At 37.9% G+C, this 20890-nt stretch overlaps 1 protein-coding gene across 2 annotated transcripts in view; it reads right to left on the bottom strand.

Moving 5' to 3' along the window:
- Window positions 1-20890, bottom strand: part of LOC122356634 (calcium-activated potassium channel subunit alpha-1) — a 113781-nt gene that overhangs the window by 69598 nt on the left and 23293 nt on the right. For both annotated transcript variants that reach the window (XM_043255569.1, XM_043255570.1), the window contains exons 2-4: window positions 14851-14912; window positions 3222-3315; window positions 2992-3103 (exon numbers count right to left, since the gene is read on the bottom strand). In XM_043255569.1, coding sequence (XP_043111504.1) covers window positions 2992-3103; window positions 3222-3315; window positions 14851-14912 — 268 coding nt within the window. The remainder of the gene's footprint in view (window positions 1-2991; window positions 3104-3221; window positions 3316-14850; window positions 14913-20890) is intronic.

The raw sequence follows: 20890 nt of genomic DNA, 5'->3' as shown, positions 1-20890 counted from the left end.
GATGTTTCACAATCTTTCATCATGTCTGAGGAACTGTCCCTCTGTGCTGGAGAGCGCTCTTTGGTCTTTGAGAGGCTTTTATTCTGCGTGACAGTCCCATAGCATTTCCCCAGAGGGACCAGGAGTGCATTCATTTAGTGAAACGTATACAATATATTATAACATATTGTATTAAAAAAACGCGTATAAAATATTGCTCCTACGTGCAAATAAAAACAGTTCAGCCAGTCTCTACAAAGAGTCAAAATGAATGTCACATTTGATTAGTCACCAATTTTAAGTACATTACCACTAAATACATTTGTCAGTACACTTGTGTGGTTTTACAATGATGTCTTATTCTCATTAACCCTTTTTTTATTATACATTTTAGTCTTTAATGCAACGATATACAACAACATCATTACTTCATGCAAGTTGTTTGTTGTTTTCTAACTAATATCTGTTAAACTTTATTTGAAGTTGTTCTTGTCACAAGGCAGTGTTTCCCTGACATTATTTTAGGGGTGGGTTGCCCCGAAAGGTCACGTTAATTTATTTTCTCTATAGCGTCACATCACAACTAAAGTCATTTAAAGTTTCCTTTCCTATAAAACAGGTCAATACCTTGTTCTAACTAAATAGCCTTGTGTTATTTATGTTATTCACACGACGGCATCTAATTTCAGTGTATCTACATTACATGGGTGCGTTCTCTGTATCACGCTCACACAAGAGAGCACACTCTTATTTGTAAATATTAAGCCACAAAAAGGCTCTTTAAATATAAACTCCACGCGTGTTAAGTCACTCTCTGTGTTAATGAATGGCACAGATGCACGGCTTTGTGTACTACTGTACTGAAGCATGCGTGACGCTTCCGGTGATATTAACATCTGCCGTCTCAATATGACCACATAAATGCCTGAACATCTCCACAGCTGCTCTTAGCGTCACGTCATGAGCAGTTGATCGTTTCATTCGAGTAAATCTATTCTTACAAAAAATGTACAGGTATTCAAAGCAACCCTTCAAAATAAAAGCACGGTTTATTTAATCAATTTTTAATTGTAACATTAAATCCCATTTATTTTCTGGAAAAAAATGTAAATAAAATTCATTTCCAGAAAATTAAATTCATGTTTTGTGCATAAAATTAAATGCCAATACAGAATGTCTGAGGGGAAAGAAAAAGAATTATTTCAGCTAATTTAAAAATAAATAATAACTAGACAAGTTTTTTGATTAATATGTGTGTGTGTGTGTGTGTGTGTGTGTGTGTGTGTGTGTTAAATGCTTAGCACAAATTCCCTACCTGACCACAGGTCACTTCACTGTTTTTCCCCACTTTCTTTACTATATGGTTAGGGTTAGGACTAGGGTTTGGCTTAGGCTTACTTTCATGTAATTATATATAATTTATGGTTATTATAATAGTGCGTGTAGCGTAACAAGAGAACAACTTAAAATAAAAATCTTACCAACCTTAAACCTTTAAATGGTAGTGTATAATATACCATAGAGTCCCTTTAAAGCTCAGCACAATTAAGGCTTGAATCATTTTATCTAACTCTCAGCCCATTTGAATTCATTACATTTGATGTTTCACCACTGAACCAATTGGTTTCATCAGCTGGACTAAACGTCAAGACTGAAAGTTGAATTTCTTCAGACTCAAATTCGACATCCTGTAATGTTTTAATCATGATGCTTCTCCGAGCATCAGGTGAGTCAACACTCAGAAGAAATTGTGGACATCTGTGAAATTAAGGAACACACTCTAATTACAAAATTGGTCCGGCTCCAAGCCATTATACTCCTAATGGTTTAAAGCTTTTAACGAGTTTGGTGCTGAAACTTTCTCAGCATTTGTAAGTGAATAATTGTTTACATATGCCGCTCAGCCAAACAGCTGTTATTAGGCGAATGTTGATAGCAGCTTTTATTTGATTTTCATTTACTGGCTTGGTAGGGAGGAACACCATTAAAATTACAGATTTTTTGATCAACTGCTGCTTTTCTAATGCATTATTCAAAACAGCACCATGGCAGAAGATGACAGTTTTCTAAAGCCGGCTACTGAAGTGCTAAATTATTAACTAGTGGTTTTGATGAGTTTAAGGAAGGACAACATTCTTTTACAGTTGTTTTGGAAAGCACCAATGACACAGGTGGTGTAACGATTACGAACAATTGCATTTAGAGTAACTGTACATACTGTAGGCTAAAACGGTCCTGCTTTCTTCGCCAACAGGATACACAAGCATACACACAACAGTTGCGTCTCACCTGTCGCTCACCCTAGCTCTGACAAAAACACATCGACACAGACTAAGGTTGTGTACTGGCTTCTCAAAACTTAATACAGCAATGAACACGTGCCCTTTCCCAGATGTCATCCTTCTGTAGCATCCCAAAACAGTCTAGTTTAAACACTGTAAGCTAAACTTAAAAAGCTGGTTTAGGTTGGTTTATGTTTATCAGTGCATCTCGTGCAAGGTTAAGAAAGCATCCAGAGCCCAAAATGTCTGGCCATCAAAAGCCTGTTCAAACCAAAAAAAAGTATGAAATGCTAAAACTATGAAATGTCAATAACCTTTTATTAAATGATAGGAGAATGGAAAAGTGCACAACTATACCAATAACGTTGCTGTGGGATGACGTGGTGTGAATGGGCCTGTTTAACAATTAAAGTCTAAATTATGTCACATTCCTGCAATCCTTCCCAGCTTCTTCGTCACCTAAGCTCCACTGTCATCTTTGCATTTTGTCTAGTTCCTAAGCCGTGACATTTCGTAGCTATTCCTGGGTTTCCCGCGACAGAGAGCGACAACAAACCAAGGCAGCTGGGCTTAATAATCATAAAATCTCCTGTTCAAACATCTGCCCTTGTCTCATCATCGGTTTGCCCTTTATCTCGTCCAGCCATGGTTTGAGCTGCTACTGTGACCCAGTGCAGGGACCGACCGGAGGGGTCAGGAGGAAAAGAGAGGAGAACGTCCGGACACTTACCCAGCCAGCTCCTGTTCAGATACACTGACACAAACACGGGCGGTACTGTGAAGAAGTCCACCACGGAGTTCACCTCCAGCCAGAACCACAGCTTATCATTGGCTGCTATGAACTGGAAAATAAAGAAAAAACAAATTACAATTTTTAAGATGAATGAACATTAGAATGAAATGTTTTTGGGCCAAAACGTAGTATTGAGCTCATAGACTGTATTAAATATATGTACTTACGCGCAGGCCGAAGTAGAGTAAGAAGAACACGTTGAATGCCATGTCAATTTGTAACGTGAAGTCTTTGTAGAAATTCTGACAGGATTCTATAGGACTATGGAGAAAGAAAAAGAAATGTGTGTTAATTTAATTAAAAGCAAATGCATCAGTTTGGCTTGAAAATATTGTCACCGTGCAATCTTAAACTCAAAATATAACATCATATAAATATGCATATATAATATAAAACCCACCCTTATTAAACTGCACTATTTTCCAGGCTATATATTTAAATTTACCAATGTTTTAAATAGCCTGCTTAAAAGTTCACATACAGCAGAATACAATATTCATTTGCATTAATATTATTTTAAAACCTCACATGCTATAATTTATTTACGAAGCATGCTTTTTGTACTTTTTGTCATGTCTACATTGGTTCTGAACTATGCTATGGAAAAAACAATCAAATATAATTTAAGAAAACTTTTGATGTTCATAGTGTTTTGAATCATAACAAAAATGACAAATTAATGTAATGTGCATTATAATGATCTTGAATGATTTACAATGCATTAAAATATTTATTTAATATTTATATTTAATGCATTAAATATAATCTCAGCGAATCATACTAACTTTTCTTCCTCTGGAATAAGATGATAGTGACAACATCAGGAAAAGTTGACTGAAAAGACATTCTAAAGCACCAGGTGTCCTTAACCACTAGTAAAAAAATCTTAAAATACATACAAGTATTTCTGAATTATTCAGTACATCTGGGATGGTTAAATCAACTGCTGAATGATTCAATTAATTAAAAGGCTTAATTTCATAACAAGCCAGAAGCCTTTGAGCTGAGGTTAATGTGGTGCTGCCCTTTCACTGACATTCTCATTGATCTCATGTAGGAAGTTATTTAGAGCCCAGCCCTTGAATTCACCAGGTATAAATAATATAAAAACGCAAGTCAACGCTGCTGAAATAAGGCAAAAGAAGCCTGTAGTTCAATCTTAACTAGGCCTTCATTGTCAGGAGGAGCTTTCGATCAAGTTACAATTAGCCACGTCTCAAAATGCACGACCGTCAACACGTGTACACTGTGAAACACAAAGCGTCTGATCCTTGAGCTCCATGTCACTTCACACTCCGCAATTACAAGAGATCTCCTGACATGTGGCATCCATGCAGAAAGTATCCCTGCTCAGAAATCTTTAACAGCTTCCTCCTTAAGCCACCTTAAGGTCTCGATGTCATTCTCCAGCAAGATCCTTGACAGCCTCGACACTTTCCCAGGCCCTATAAAGTTGTGAGCCGCTCTGAGGTCGGCTGAGAGCATGCTTTGCCAACTAATAATGGTGCAAACTGCGCTCAGGTGCCACGGAGCTTTTAGCTTACACTAGGTGGCCTCAGCTCCTAATCGAGCGCGTGTGGAGGACGTACAGCAATGTCAGTGCACACAGATCTATGCCACCCTGAGGGACGCACGCACTGGGCTATTTCAGGCTCGCTGTGTTTCTTTTTCATCATCTTTTACAAAGAAGAGCTCATTCATGCAGGGAACAGAAATGAATGCATATCCTAAAAACAACCCTGCAATGGTTGTCCCATGTGCTTATGGGCCCAAACATCTCATTACGTAATAAACAATCATCATCATTCATCACTATCAGTGCAATAGAGCTCTGTGTAAGACGAGGCATTACAAAAAAATAAACAAAAAATAATAATTTCATGCACCTGTCAATTGAGATTGTGTGCTATTATCTTTTTTTCTCCTTGTCAAAATATTGAAATATTTTATTTTCTCATGCTCTGAGCCAGAAAAAAATGCAATTACCCCCAAATTAAAAATCAGTTTTTGTTCATACATCAGGTACTCCTAAAATTGCATTTTTTAAACGGTATTTTCTTATTTATTAAGTGATTATGATTTTTGATCATTAAAAATCCATTCTTTAAAACGCTTTGGAAAGGTCAAAAAAATGTGTATATAGCTAATGTCTTAGTTGCATATTCACATAACATTTCAAACCAATCAATCAATCAAAGTTAACTTTACAAACGCTAAAGTGGGCCAAAGTGCTGTACATAAAATGTAAAACATAAAATAAAAATATTAAGATGTGTGACCCTGGACCACAAAACCAATGTTTCAAAATTGACATTTATACATCATCTGAAAGCTGAATAAATCAGCTTGGACGAGATTTGGCAGAGATACAACTATTTGGAAACTATCTGTGGGTGTAAAAATCTAAATACTTAGTAGATCACCTTTAAAGCTGTCCGAACGAAGTTTAGCGATGCACATTACCAATCAAAAGAGTTGTAATATATTTACAGTATGAAATAGGGTGATTGTTTGAATGGGTGAGCAGTCTGAGTCGGGAACCGGAGCTACCGGAGCCTGGAGGGCCATGGGGCGGCACACAGCAGGTCTAGGTTAATACAACAGTGACTGATTTAGGCCAAGGCACCATTTCTAAAATAAGAGTGATTTAGCACCTGCAAGGGCACCGGACAGCTAAAACCTCTGTCGGGGCTCTAAAAATAGCCTTTCTGTTTTAATTCCTCCCTGAGGTGCTCTCTGCACGTACGTCTAAAAGAAGAAAACACACAAAGCAATGCCCCTGTGTTTTCTTTCTCTTAATGAAAACAGGAGGAAGTGAAAGCTCTAAGCAGGGAAGACGAGAGACTAAAATTTGTTTAGGAGCTGAGGTTGATATTTGCAGCGGTAGTCACGGCAGAGCGTTCAAACGATCCTCTGTTCGAGCTGGAGAAATGCACAGAGGACTAGCTAATCTTCAAAGAAGCACGCTGAATATTTTTTGAGAATTTCCATCCAGTTCTATCAAATACAAATACACACATGAAGCACACGGTACCGCAAAAGCCAGCCTCCCACATACAGAACTCAATCGCACAAAAACGAATGGCAAGATAAAGAGAGGCGTGTGAATTGAAATGGCACCTCTTATCTGTTTATTGATTAAGCCCCCTCAAAAAGAGATCATGCCGGACTGAGCTTTTTAAACTGCTTTCCTGCCCTCTGCAAGAACTCTGTGTGATTGCCTATGGAAAACTCAGACCCGTCAAAGCTTTTCTCTCAGTGAGGAGACCCTATTACTGCAAAAAGCTGCAGAGTCAGAGCTGGCCAAACCTCCATCCCTATGTAAATATACGACACTGCGGCCTCTTCAGCAGAGACACAGAGCTTGAAGAATCTTAATAATATCAGTAAATGTTAAATATCGACATTTATTATAAAACTTGCTACTGATCAATAATAAAACATCTGCCTAAATGTTCTCATAAGACAAGACAATAATGCTATTCTGCAGTGACCAAATAAAATGGCCATTCAAACGATCAGCAGAATTTAGTACAATATTATAGTGCCACAGAATCAGCCATTACAAGTGAAGCTTGATATCAAAACAAGTTAATGTTTCATCAGCTGCTGTGATGCATTATTAGAGGTGCATATGACATTGAATCCTGACGCTGAATATCAGACACAGGCATGCATCACAGTCTTGGAGAACATGACCTGCCGATGTCTCTCTTTCTCCTCCTCCTCCTCTCCTCTGTAAAGAACAGGCTGCTGGTGTGTGGGAGATTTTCAAAGCGTAGGGACGCTGCACTAGAATTAAACGGGGTGGATTATTCATCCCTGCAATGCGGTGCCAGAATGTTTATTTCTGTGGCTTCTCAGTTGAACGGGCCATGTTTTTCCCTGCCCTTTCACAGCGTAGTGTCCTAAAGCCTTTCCAGGTTAATAAAGCTCGGCCTAAAAGCTGTATGTGGAAGCATCCATTCTTCTGACCAGCTTCAAACGTATCTTTCATCTTTCTGACCTCACTGCATTAATAATTCATTAAACCATGTCTCTTTGCACCTTTATCAGTGCTGGGATTGAGCATTCGGTACTATTGGGCTCCGGCATTGCAATTTGTAACTGCGCTAGAGCGCTGATCACCCAAAATGTCATAAGTGGGACACAAAATAAAGGCATCCCTTGAAGGAGAGCTTCCCCTGTTGTTGCCCTACATATTTCTTGCTTCATTGTTCAGCCCTAAAAAAAGACTCCATGGTCTAGGGGGAAAAGTACAGACTGTTCCCATTAAAAAATATGACAATGAAACTACAATGTTAAGAAGTTTTTAACAAAACTACAACACAGCACTAATACATGATGTATTTATACTTGATCTTCATGTAAATGTACTGAACTAGAGCAAGAATGGTACATCCACATTTACTTTCATGACGCCATGAATTCCAACTTTAACTGGCTCTTAAGGTCTTCAGAGTGTTTATTAGCTCATTGATGAGTGGTATCTAGAAAGATTTGGGAGATTGATACAGTGTTGTCGGGTGGTTGGGTCGCAAATATTAGGTGGCCTTAACTATGTACTTACATCAAAAAAATAAGTACAAATACACTTACTGTATTCACATTGTATTTCAAAGCAGTGCTATTGAGGTTAGGGACAGGTTTGGTGGGATGGTTAGGATCAAGGGTGGGTTAAGGTGTAAGGGACGAGAGCAATTACAGATTTAATTACATGTGTATTTTTAAAAATATGAGTACAATGTAAAATATATATGTTCACAATAAGCGCATTGTACCATATTATTAATTTAAATGTAAGTACATACTAGTTAAGGCCACTTAAAGTGGAACAGGTGGTTTTTATAGTGTTTATACTGATGCTTGGAACTGTTCACAAGTCCAACAATATTTGTGGCACACAATGGCAAGTTTTAAAAGAATCATCAGATGCCCGTTTTGCACATTTTGTCTTAATAAAAAGTCTGTAACATACTTTAGTTAAACTTTCTCCGTGGTATTGCACCCTTTTTTCAGTGCAGTTCCCTTTAAATTCTAATAAGCTCTGCTCACTTAGGGTCCAAGGTAAGTCCATCAACACCTCTAGACAATAAGTTACATGATTTAACATTTCATTTCAACAGAGAGCAGGACAGGTTTTGCTAAAGTTTAAATGGATAGTTCACCAAAAATGTCACCCTCGTGTCATTTCAAACCCTTAAGATCTGATGAAATCGGAGAGCTTGTTCATCTTTAGATAAAGATAATAAAGACATAGTACAGTTAAAAATAGTCCATATGACATCGGTGGCTCAATCATAATTTTAAGACATTACTTTTTGTGCGCAAAGAAAAACAAAGATAATGGCTTTTTTAACAATTTCTTCTCTTCCATATTTGTCCCACATTCACAAGAGTATCACAACACAAGATGGTGATATGTCTTCGTCCGCTTGTAAACAAGGCACAGCCCCTGTGTCACCAGAACCACATGCATTAGTGCAGTGAAGACTGAATTTGTTGAATAAAGTAATTTATTTTGTTTTCTTTGTGCACAACAATTATTCCAATATCTTCATAATATTACGGTTGAACCACTAATGTCACGTGGACATGGATTTTAAGTCCTTACTATCTTTCTGCGTATTGTAGTTGTGCTAGTATCTATGCAGGGTCAGAAAGCTTGTTTTTTTCAAACACAAAAAAAAACAAACATTATATGATGGTTTTGGGTTTGGAATAAACCATCTATTTAATACTATTGTCCCCTAGTGTACGACCGAGCAACAATAAAAGCAAATTCTACTAATAATGCAGGGTCAACAAGTACAGACATTGTGTTATACAGTAGGCTCTTCTTTCAACACGGTCATGCAACAAAACTCCACTGTCTCCACTGAAGAGTCTTTTCACTAAGCGAAGAGTGACTCCTAACACAAAAGGTGGATTATCCAGAGAAACTCAGGGGAGGGTGGTCGTCGGCCACTAGAGTGAGCTGTGCATCCACAGTGTTGAGTGAAGCGCCCCCCTAAAAGACGTGTGCACTGAGGTGATGAAAAAAAGATCCCCCCCACTCCTGTCTGCAATAGCTGCTTTCACCCTTCATCAAATTTTGAGTTACCTTAGGGAGTAACCATCAGCTCAGAATCACTCAAAATGTCCCACTTTAGATGTCTACTGATGGCTTTTTTAACGGACGATTACGCTGTCTATGTGAGAGATGCATTCAACGTGCCGCTGTTCCCTGTTTACATGTGCGACAGGCCAAATCAAGAGAAAGATGTGTGGTTTATTCCAGACATTCTTGAACAGTTGTGATAATTAGAGGCGTAAATGAGTCGTAAGAGTCGTCAGCGGATGATCCATTATCGAGACCATTAACGCTGGAGTCACGCGGTACGGCGGGTCAAATGAGGAGCTCGCGAGGGTGAGAACCCGCGTGTCGGTTGCAAACATCTCTCTGGTGAGGACAGCACTAGCGGAGGTTTCAGCTGCCAGGACTTCAGGCGGTAACTCTAGAGCCAAACATGAGGTAGATCATTAAGAGCATATCACAGCACCCACTACCGCTGTCACAACCTGATCTGGAACAGAACCGGGTGGGAAAGACACACACACACACACACACACACACACACACACAAACAATCCAGCGAGTTCAAGCCTTCCATCTATACCAGGGGTCTTCAACCAGGGTCTTTCAAAAATCTAAAGCTTAAGTTTAGTTATATATTTGACCGTCCACATAGAAATTCATTAAATTAAAGTAAAATGCAATGCACAAATATAAGAATCTGTACAGAATTAATAATTAAGATACTGCATAAATAACATGAAATCGTATAAATAACATAATATCGTATGCAATACTAAGGGTGGGCTGATTATCGTTCTGGTCGATTATCAGAGCAGATATTAAGCAGTTGTATGATTATCGGTATCGGCCATTTTCAAAATCGATTAAAATTATTTCATTTTAAAACGCTATTTGGCACTGATGCAGGCACAAGTCTGACCAATCGACGCAGAGTCTGAAGGCATTGAAAGTTTTCGATGTTTCACACAGAAAGCGCTTTCTAACTGGATTTGCTTCAGTACACATAAGTTGTACCTCAAAGGCAGCTGCAATAAATCACAATCCAATACACTGAAGTTGCAAAAGACCTCAGTATTGTCTGTTTATGGTTTCCGCGATGGGGAAAACGAGGTCGGAAACTCCTCAGAATTCAGTCCTATATATGGAGTTTACTGTATAATGTGGAATGATTAATGAATTAATCAAAAGTAGGTCAGTACGCTTAAATCGACTATGGACTAGTATCTGTAAATAATAAGCCACAAGAAGACTATCTACTGAAAACCTGCATGAGTCTCTATATGTTATATGTGAATGGCACAGACATGCGGTTTTATTTACCACACACACATACTGAAGTGCGTGGCACTCACTGTGTTTTTAGCATCTGCCATCTCTCAATAAGGGCATAAATATATAATCAACATCCCCACAACTGCTCTGAGAGTCACTTCATGAGCATTTGACCATTTCATTTGAGTAAAACTATCATCATGTCATATGTACATAGGCTAGACTTAAAGGTCCTCATGGCAACCCATCACAATAAACGTTTGTGTTAAGTTTCATTAAAATAGTTCTAGTGGTCTTAACAACTCAAACAATGGAGCTATGATATTTCAATTATTTACACTTATCATATACACAGTGCTTTAAGTTAATCAACTGATGTGCCATAGATGATGAATTTTCACCTCATGTGATGTATGATTTAGTCATCAGAAAATAACACGATCAAGAATTAGGATTTATTATTAATGCTATTTCACATTTTTTAACATGTAAATTATTGAAGCCAAATATTTACATTTCCCCAAGCTGTTTAGCTGTAGCACAGTATTCATAATATTAACCATGAAGCGTTCACTAACTCTCTTTTATTGTGTATCAGGAGTACTCAAAGTCTACATTCAAAGGTCCAAATCTGAATTTTCAATAATGTCAAAGGTGTGGACCAGAACAATTGGTTATTACAAAGCATATAGTACATAACAAGCATAACAAATAAACACTACAGTTATTTACTACATTAACAAATAAACAAACAAAGTGGCCTTTGCATTTATAATGCATCAATGACAAGTACAAAAGCTAAACCATTCGTTGTAATATCAGTGGTCGACCAATAAGGGTTCTTCTCTTGCTGATGCCACTTTTCAGAAATCTGGGCAAACAATGGCCGATATTAGATGCTGACTTTTTGGCCAATATATTTATATGATTTTCTTTCTTTTTTTTGTTGCCTTTATCATCTCATAAAAGAGTTTGAGTAAACTGCAGGACGCAAGATGGTAACAGTAGTAGTAGTAGTAGTATCTTAATTTGTATTATTAATAATTTCTGTTGACACACCAGTGTTTCCCAAAGACTAGTAAATGCAAATGTATTAGTAGATGCACGCAACAGGACTGCAGCAAAGCCCCACGAAAATACTAATAAACAAGTGTTTTCTGAGTACGTGTAGCAAAGATAAATTTCTTGACTTGCCATCTCCTCACAGAAAGAAATTAAAGAGGTTTTTTTTTTTCATTAAGTGGTCATTTGAAGTTTTCTATAGATATATGCATCATGTCTTTCCCCCCCGAGTTTTAGTTCATTTTGCGAAGCGCTCCTGTTCAAGACGAGAAGGCTTACATCTTACATACGTATCGGATCTACTTGACCTGTAATAATCGGTAGCAGCCCTGAAAAAAAAACATACTGGTCAACCCCTAGTCAATACTACTATTTAAAATTTTGAAGTTTAAAGTAATAAAGAGAGACCATAATTGCATTTATACTCCTACATATATTCAGCTTTGCATTACAGGAATTAATTAATTATAGTTTTTAAATATTTAAAAATAAGTTTTAAATAATATTATTGTAATATTGTAATACAACGTCAATCAATTTTAACTGCAAAAGCAGCAGAAGAGAATTTACAGAGCACAAACCTTTGAACGGTACTGTGCAGATTTTAATGAATGGGTTTGTAAATGTATTGTTGAACCTCGAAATTCAACAAGCCTTTCATGCTCCACATCTCTATCCACCTAGGGGCTCCCGAAAAAAGCCTGATAAAGTCCGAAGACCCTTGATATACATCAAAAAAACATAGCTGCACTGTTTGAGGTGTCACAGCACTGTCTATCATGCTTTTAAGTACTAAAGTGAAGAGAACTAAAGTGTCTATATGGCTATCATTCACGTCTCGCACTGTTCAGCCTCCCTACAGAAATGATGAGAGCGATGTCCAATCTGACAACAAGTCCAGTCCAATAACAGATCCAGATCACTCAGTTAGGCTCCTCTCTCTGGAATCCAGCCACACTGCAACGCTAGTGAATTCAGGACAACGCTCGTCTACAAAAATCCCCTGACTGAGACCTCAAACAATAGATGTGACAGGACATCTTAGACTAGGCTGTCAGTCAGTTTGCGGAAGAGCCACCGATTCACCCAAACAGTATAGAGCAAGGGTGCTCAAGGGGACACAGGATGATTTAATAACTTACCAACATATTATTAAAGGGGTATGAAATTAACACATAAAAAAAATTCTGGATAATTTACTTCCCTACGTGCCATCCAGGATGTTTATGTCTTTCTTTTTTGAGTTGAAAAGGTACTTTACTAAGGTAAAGAAACACATTCCAGTATTTTACCCTACGCAGCGGACTTCAAAGGTGGCCAGTCGGTTCAAATTGCAATTTGAACATAGTAGAGAGAAAACGAGGAAAGTCAAACGAGTTTTTCTCCCTACCCGATCTTTCTTAATGAAGCGCAGCGTGACTTTTTTTCAAGGTGGCTGTGTAATTCATGAAGTTATGAACACTCATCTCTGTGCTATAGTGCAAAACAATAATACGAAACTGCAATTTCGATCGTCAGCTACAATATGGAAAATAATCCTAGAATGTTTTGATCAAAAACCTTAATTTATTTGTGACTTCCGGAAGTGAACTACTATTGATATTGTTATCCTATTTTCAGTTGTGTAGCATTTCTCGGTTTCCTAGTTTGTTCTAAAAAATAAATAAATGAACAAGCAATTGTGTCATAATTATAGCAGTAATGCTGGAAAAAATATGAAAGGCCTTTTAAAAATGGCGTTAGACAAAAAGGAGTTTCATTAGTTTAGATGACACACGCTTTATTGCTGCTTCATATATCATTAAGTCAACATACTTAGTAGGACTTTCTCTGACTACAACACACATGCAGCTCAACATGTAAAAGAACAGCTCAGAGTCAGCTGACTCATTTAAACGTAACAAATAAGTTCACACACCAACGACTTTGTCTCTTAATGTGAAAATCATAGTACTGTGGCTGTAATATTATTTATAGACTGCATGTCTGAAAATATCTTTAAGAAAATGCAAACACAGATTATTTATTTCTTGCAAAAACCAATGACAAGTTGAAAATAAATAAATATTTCTTACTATTTATTATGTAGCAAACAATAAAGACCTCCAAAATTCGGAGGGTTTCCAAAGGCGTATTGAATGAAAGTAAAAGCAGTGTCCTGCAGGAAAAACTGAAGTGACCTCATCTAGGTAAATCTGTTTATCATCTGTCTCACATATGCACTCAAATGAGGAAGCCGCGGACTCTAAGCTGTAATATGAAAACATGTATTGTAAATGAGGAGGCAGATCGGGTTTTTTCTGAATGATGCATGAACACAGCAGCTCGCCCCTCCATCCGCTTCCTTTACCATCCTGATCCCAGCATTATAGAGATTAAAATATCCCATCATGCCTGGCTTTGCTCCAACATGCGCACACACCGTATGCAAGTCTTTATATGAGACCGTACACATGCTCATTTGAGAGCTTAGCTTGAGATTTAAACTGCACGTGTTGGCTTTTTATATGCCGTGCAATGCCAACACAGCAATCTGTACCTTACAAACTCACTGCTATATTCATAGTGATAAAATGTAATAATATAATTTTGCTTATTATATAAATCACTGATGCAAGAGTATGCAGGGACTGGCCATCACACTGAGCAAAGTTCATCTTGAAAACTGTGACACCTGGTTGCCTGGGCAACAGCTAACAGCACACCTTTCTCTAGGGAGCTCAGAGGAGAGGGGTGGGCAGCAGAGATGCTCTGCTAGCGTAACCATGGAAACTGGCCTGCTTGGCTTTCATTGACAAAATAATCCCATCACACTGAGGCTGAGTCTTTAAAGTCCAACATTACGAAACAAAACCTTGAATTATATAATGGTACCCTTAACAGTACCAATGAATGTAGAGTTCATTAATATGGTATTATTATCTATATGGGAAAATAGTACCCTGATACAGAATATAGCATACGGATTTATTACAAATTTTATAAAATGTTACGCCCCACAATACTGTGGGAGGTGCTTTTTTTTTCTATCCGTGTTGTTCTGACTGAACCTGTGACTGACTTATTATTATATTATTTACATTTTTGTCCATTAAATCCTTACTGCTAGAAAGATGCAATCTCAAAATAATAATACTGAAATTTAAAATTTTATTTAAAACTTCACACAAAAAATTACAAAATAGAATATTTCACGTCTTAATGTCTACCCTATTATAGATATTCCTATTTTGTGCCATTCATAGAAAGTGTCTTCATAGTAAAATGAGGCATAGAAAACAACTCGTTTCTTAGCTCTCATTATTAAACATCCGTGTTTAAGGCCTTTGACTCATGTGAGAATAAATAATTCAGGCCGGTTGTTGAATCGAAATAGTACTCACTCCGAAGAATCTATGAAGTATATTCCCAGAGCTCCGATGCTGAGTGCAAAGACCAACACCACCTGGAGGGGGAGAGACACAGAAAAGAGAGAAAGGGGAAAGGATATCATTAGTGAAGGTCCACTGAGAACAGTACCACTTACAGAGAACAGTTTAATCCTGGAGCTGTTCAACAACGGCACAACTCATTTCCACCCATTCTACATGTGCTGATGAGACGTAATAAAACTCACCAAATCAGACTGTGTTTCCAAACCTAATGGGCTGTCAATCTAAGCCCTGTTTATGGGCACTGTGGGTGCGTCTGACATGCCCGTGAAGCAGTCTAGGGAGAAAGCAGCTCACTAGGGTTAGAGATGCAGCTCCAGTCAATGAATAAATTGAATGAAGAATAACTTTTGAGAGGCACTTAGGACTTCGATATAAGCAACCATGATATTTAAACATATTAGGTGGTCAATTTATTATTACTAATAAGTATAAATAAAATGACAATAAAAAGTAATTTTTATGTGATCCTTCCAAACGATATGCTGATTTGTTGTTAAAGAAACATTCATGATTAACAGATTCCTTGTTCTTGCAGACTCCCAACTTTTAAACGGTAGTATATGTTTTTACTTTACAAAAGGAAATGTGTGTATGTGTCTGTGAAAAACACAGGCTAACAATTACAGCTGACACTGGCTAACGGGAAGCCCCTGCACTAGTACCCCGGCTCAGTGGAGCGGAGGGCACCAAGCTCAGAGGTCAAATCATTTGATCTTTTCTGGGACGCAGCATGAGAGATACACACTATCCCCATATCAGGTGAAAGTGAGACAACTATCGAATGTCTGCTATGTTATGGTGCGTGGTGGAGTAGTAGTGTCAACCACACAGCTTCCCAAACCACAGTGAATATTCCCTGCCACCTCTGAGCGTGGAAACATAAAACACATTTACTAACAATTTAAGACAGTTGAAACGCATACATGATTACCAGTTCTATTATTCCCTTTTTGTCCCTATAATAACACTATAACATCTGATAAAAAGTCTTGCAGCTGACGTGAACCGGTGGTGGTGTATCTACGTAAGAATTTGCGACGCTACCAACTATGACCTTTTAAAAAAAATACTATAGTGTATAAGAGTTATTATTTTTATTTTAATAGCAGACGTCCTCGTTTAAAAAATGACTTCAAACTTCGACGGTGACATTTATGAAAATGGGCTGTGACACGCATACATACGTCTGATATAGAGCATCTGAAGTGCACACTACAGAAAATGCAAATGCACAATGCTTGTGATTAAAGAGCAGAGATGTGAAGTACCCTTGCCTGTCTTTTCCAGTAAGTAGATTTTTGGCAGACTACCATATTAGTTTTAAAATCCCTGCACAGCAAAAAGGGGAGAAAGAAAATGCAATATGATGAGATTTATAATGCTGTTTCTTATTGAGTCGACTAAATGAGGTCGCTTCTCAAACAACTTCTTGTTTCAGATCTCTAATCTCCACGCTATAGTCTGCCAGGTACTATACCGACAACAATGAGCAGTCCAGCAGTGTTCACCACAGTCGTGAACAGTATAAACGGTCTTCTATTTCACTAAATGTAGTTAAAATCTTATTATAGCATAGACGGATTCTGTGCTGGCTTCTGACTGCTCACCAAAGCATATCAAGAGTTCTAAAATACACAGAACGAGACAGTTATGACCTGAAACGCTTTCACTATATCACTGCACAACACCCAAAGGACAACGTAACACAGCAAGCGTTTTCTAAAACCAGGCACCTGAGGCCAGGCTTGCAACTTTATTGATTGCATTACCAATAAAACACAACCTTACCGCTTAAATAAAGCAGTCAAGATCAAACCTGTCCTGAAAAGCATGTGTAAGAACACTCGAGGTACTCTAAAAGTGGAAATGGAACATGTCCTGTCACTGGCCTAGGTTGAGTTTCGAAGTGAATGGAAAAGTCTCTTTTTGTGATTGGAGCTTCTTGACCCTTGAAGTTCAAAGGGCTATTGGCCAGAGAGTGGACATCTCAAACATTAAAGACTGGAAACTGCAGCTGCCAGACAGGCTGTTTGTGTATCCAACAGTGGAGAACTATACTGGCTCACCTTGTGAGGTCAAAGGCAGGGGTCTATTTGAGAAGTAATTCTACACACAGACGAGTTCTGCTTGAGCGATTCGCTTTTTTCGGTGTTAATAGGCACAATGATTCGTTGTGTGCTTGTACACAAAATAATTGGGCCAAACACAGATCATGTTACTTTATGATGTTCAAATCACTAAGGCCGTTCATTATAGTTTTTACCATTTCAAAAATGAACACTATTTTTCTTAACTTAGCTTTTATCACATAATGGTTCTGATTTTAGCTTCCGATAATGAAATCCAAAACTTTCCTATTATTTTAATATTAATTTCAATGGGAAACATGGCTAAATGCAATAAGATGCACGTCATAAAAAGGATATAATATTAAATGTCACAATTTTTTATTTAAAGATTACCTAACAATTTAAGTGCCATTCTTAAAAAAGTTAGTTTTTAAATTATTTTAGTTTTTATGGATCCTGTGAATTTTATGGATCCTGTGAAGTCTCTTATGTTTATATAAGCAGTCACACTTGAACAGCTGAATGAAAAATGTATAAATGAATGAATGAGTACTGAATTTTTGCAGTACAACTAAACACACAAATCTGTCAACACTAATAAATACATAAAATTTGTTATTAATGATAATAATAATAGTAAAAACAACTCCAGGTCCCTGTGAGATGCTATATAAAGTTCACAGGATATAGTCTTCAGCTATGGACATAGACCTAAAGCAGTTGGTGAGCCAATCTGTCTCTGTGACCACCAACAATACTCATACTGCTTTACAAGGGCCTTCTTTTGAAGTTCACGAAGCAGTTGGCTTAGCTTAACATTATCCTGTCAAAGCAAAAATACAAAACCTCTCGTAGAAGCCGGATCACTGCATCCATTATTGATGACCGGAGGCTGATTATTTTCATGCAGCCTGTATTTGGACTGATATCCCACATTGTCTAGTGAGAAAACACCTTGATGCATTTTTAATTGGAGCTCTTTGTCTGGGTGATGGTGAGTTCCAGTGCGTAGCAGCTGGAAGAAGAGGAGCTGTGCGGCTCAAGATAAGCAGAGACCGTAGAAAGCCACGCTCCTCCCCCACTGCAAGAGATACTAGACACTCCAACATCATTCAGAAGAGCTGCTTTTGATCACGGTAATGCAGTTTGGATCCCGGATGTCTTCGTCCTGACTTCATAGTTGTCCACTTCCACAAGAGGGCACAGTGTGCTCGTTCTGTAGGTGTGTTCTCATTGGCCTTACAGTAGCTTGGTGACATTAACACTGAAGAACTTCACACGTAAAACAGGAAACGGAAATGTACTTAAAAAAAGAAAAATCACTTGTTATGAGAGAATTCAGCTACAGTGCTAAATAAACCCACGGAAGACAAACGCCGCCAAACATTCGTTTCCTTGCAGCTGAATAGTGAGTTTTACTGAGGCTGTTTGCTGAAAAGCTGAGAATTTGAGCACTCCGATGAACTGAGACGATAAGAGGCATCGTCTTTAAACTGACCCAGTTATTCATCTGGAAACATCGGTGCCAGCACTGTGCTCGTCTCTCTCACACGAGCTCACTGCAAAGCCATTACTGCAATTACAGCAAAGATTCACAAATACATACAAGCCTATCGATGAGAGACGATTTTATGGCTGTTTACTGCAGTAATATATGTATATAGACATATATGATCATGTTTTGCAATTTAATAAACCTTGCCTTGTCATAAGGTAAAATCATCTGAAGATCTTATTAGTCATAAAAAAAGAGTGCGCTATATAATCTTTATGAAATAATTAAAATATTGAATATAAATTAATAGTAAGTTCAATATAAATTTAACATCACCCTTTATTTCTAACATTTACCCTGATGCCCTTATAAAAGTGTTTTTTTATTAATTAAATGTTAATGCAATTAAAAAATGAATTGATAATAAAGAAATACTGCCATGTCATTGACGCTTATGATTATGACCTTACCAGCTATATTCATATTGCTCCTCATGTAACCCATTACAAGAGAAAACAAGGGCGCTAAATAGCATATAGCATGGTGTTTGCCATGCTGTGCGCTGTTTCAAGCTGCACCATGAAACTAGTGTTTACAGACAGTAAAAGATGAGTCTGGATTCAAGGTTTCTCACTTGGCCCAGTACAGTCATGACCTGAAACATGATTCACAAAAACAAACTGACACACACATACGTGTGACGGTCCACTTTACAGAACTACGACTACATAGCATTTTCTGACCACATTGGTCGTGTTTCTCTCCGTGCAACTTCCATTTTCAGCCGAGTTCACATTGTTTCTCAGTGCTGGTTCAACTGAATTCTAATTAGGGCATTTTGACTTCTCTCTGCCTCTTGACAAGCCCCTTCAAAAGTGCACTTTAACAGATCCCATGAATAATTTAGCTGACAGGTGAGGTAGCCGGCCTGCAGATGAGTCTCTTCATATTAGTGGCAGATATCGAGGGAAACCAAAGAGTAAGCTGTGCGGTTCAGATGAAATGGCATGCAGAGGAAAAAACTAAAAGAAACACGGAGACATGTCGAATGAGTTTCCCCACCTTCAAAGCTTCAAAACACGAATTTAAAAAAAATACTCCAATTCTGAATTTGGTTTCCTCGTTATCCTGCTGTGACTGTCTGATAGACGCGTGATCTTTCAAAAGACATTCAAGGAAGTGATGAAAAGTGATATTAAAGGTGTTAGTATCTCACGAGGCTCCTTGAAAGAAAGATGGCCGACCCCCAGAGGAAAGTGGCACGGTGTTATGCAAGACTGATACAGCTTTTCACAAAACGTGAATGAGCTTTTTTGTGGTTTGACAACACGTAAGAAGTATCTTAATAATATATGTGAACAAAAGGACCTCTGCACCGACAGCGAAAAGCACTGAATTTGTATTAGATCCATATAATTAATGATTTAAACAAATCCTTATGCCTTTTGAACCGTTAAATGTCATGATTTTACATGTTTAGGGGTGGCTATAGATTGTGCATCAAAAGCAATAGTTTGATAAAAAAAAATATTAGTGGATCACTCAGCACTGAAGATTAAAAATTCAGATTTGCATCACAAGAATAAATGTCAATAGAAAGCAGTTATTTTTCACATTCTTTTCTTTTACTGCATTTTTAAACAAATAAATGCAGCATTGTAGGCATATTTAAAAAAAATTAAATTTTCAAAAAGGCTATAGTGTAGGCTATACAAATTTGCAAGTAACTTTTGTGAGGCAGCCCTAGCGACCAAAGCAACACCTAAAAATTAAACAGAGCCCTCCTGAGTTCTCAAGTGAATAGTCTGACTCTGATAGGGTTAAAATATCATCATTGTAAGAACGCACAAATCCAGAATATAATGAGCCAAATTATTATCAGTTCAGGACATTCAGAAGGGCTAACACAACAATGTTTACTGGCAGATTCACACAGGAGACACTACAGAGCATTTGAGACTACAACACGGTTCAACAAAACCACACAGGGGAAACCTTTCAGGAACCTGCTGAGCTCCAGTGACGTCAATCGGCAGCACAAACACCACCCTACTTCAACGACCTAACCGCTGTCCAATCACAACCCTGGCAAGCGTGCATCAATCGGCTACGAGATGTATATGAAAACGCGGATGCTGCGTTTCGCTTCTGTTCTCATTAGACAAGAGTAAACAGCCTCTGGGAGCCACTCGAAAAAACAACAGCAAAGAACAGCGCCACAAAAATGCAATTACACATAAATCAATTTAACTCAGATCGGCACACCTGACAGCTTTCCATATTCATGAGCCCATACCGAACATCACAACACAAATATTATCATATCCGACGCCAATGCTTTAATTATGTAAACGATCAAGCTGTAAGCTACTGTACAGCTCAAGGGATAAAAATGTCTTCGGCGTGACCCATCTGATTGGAATGC

This window comes from Puntigrus tetrazona, chromosome 13 (assembly GCF_018831695.1).
Source record: "Puntigrus tetrazona isolate hp1 chromosome 13, ASM1883169v1, whole genome shotgun sequence".
Taxonomy (NCBI): Eukaryota; Metazoa; Chordata; class Actinopteri; order Cypriniformes; family Cyprinidae; genus Puntigrus; species Puntigrus tetrazona.
The sequence above is the reverse complement of the archived record's forward strand: the minus strand, read 5'-3'. Positions and strand labels throughout refer to the sequence as shown.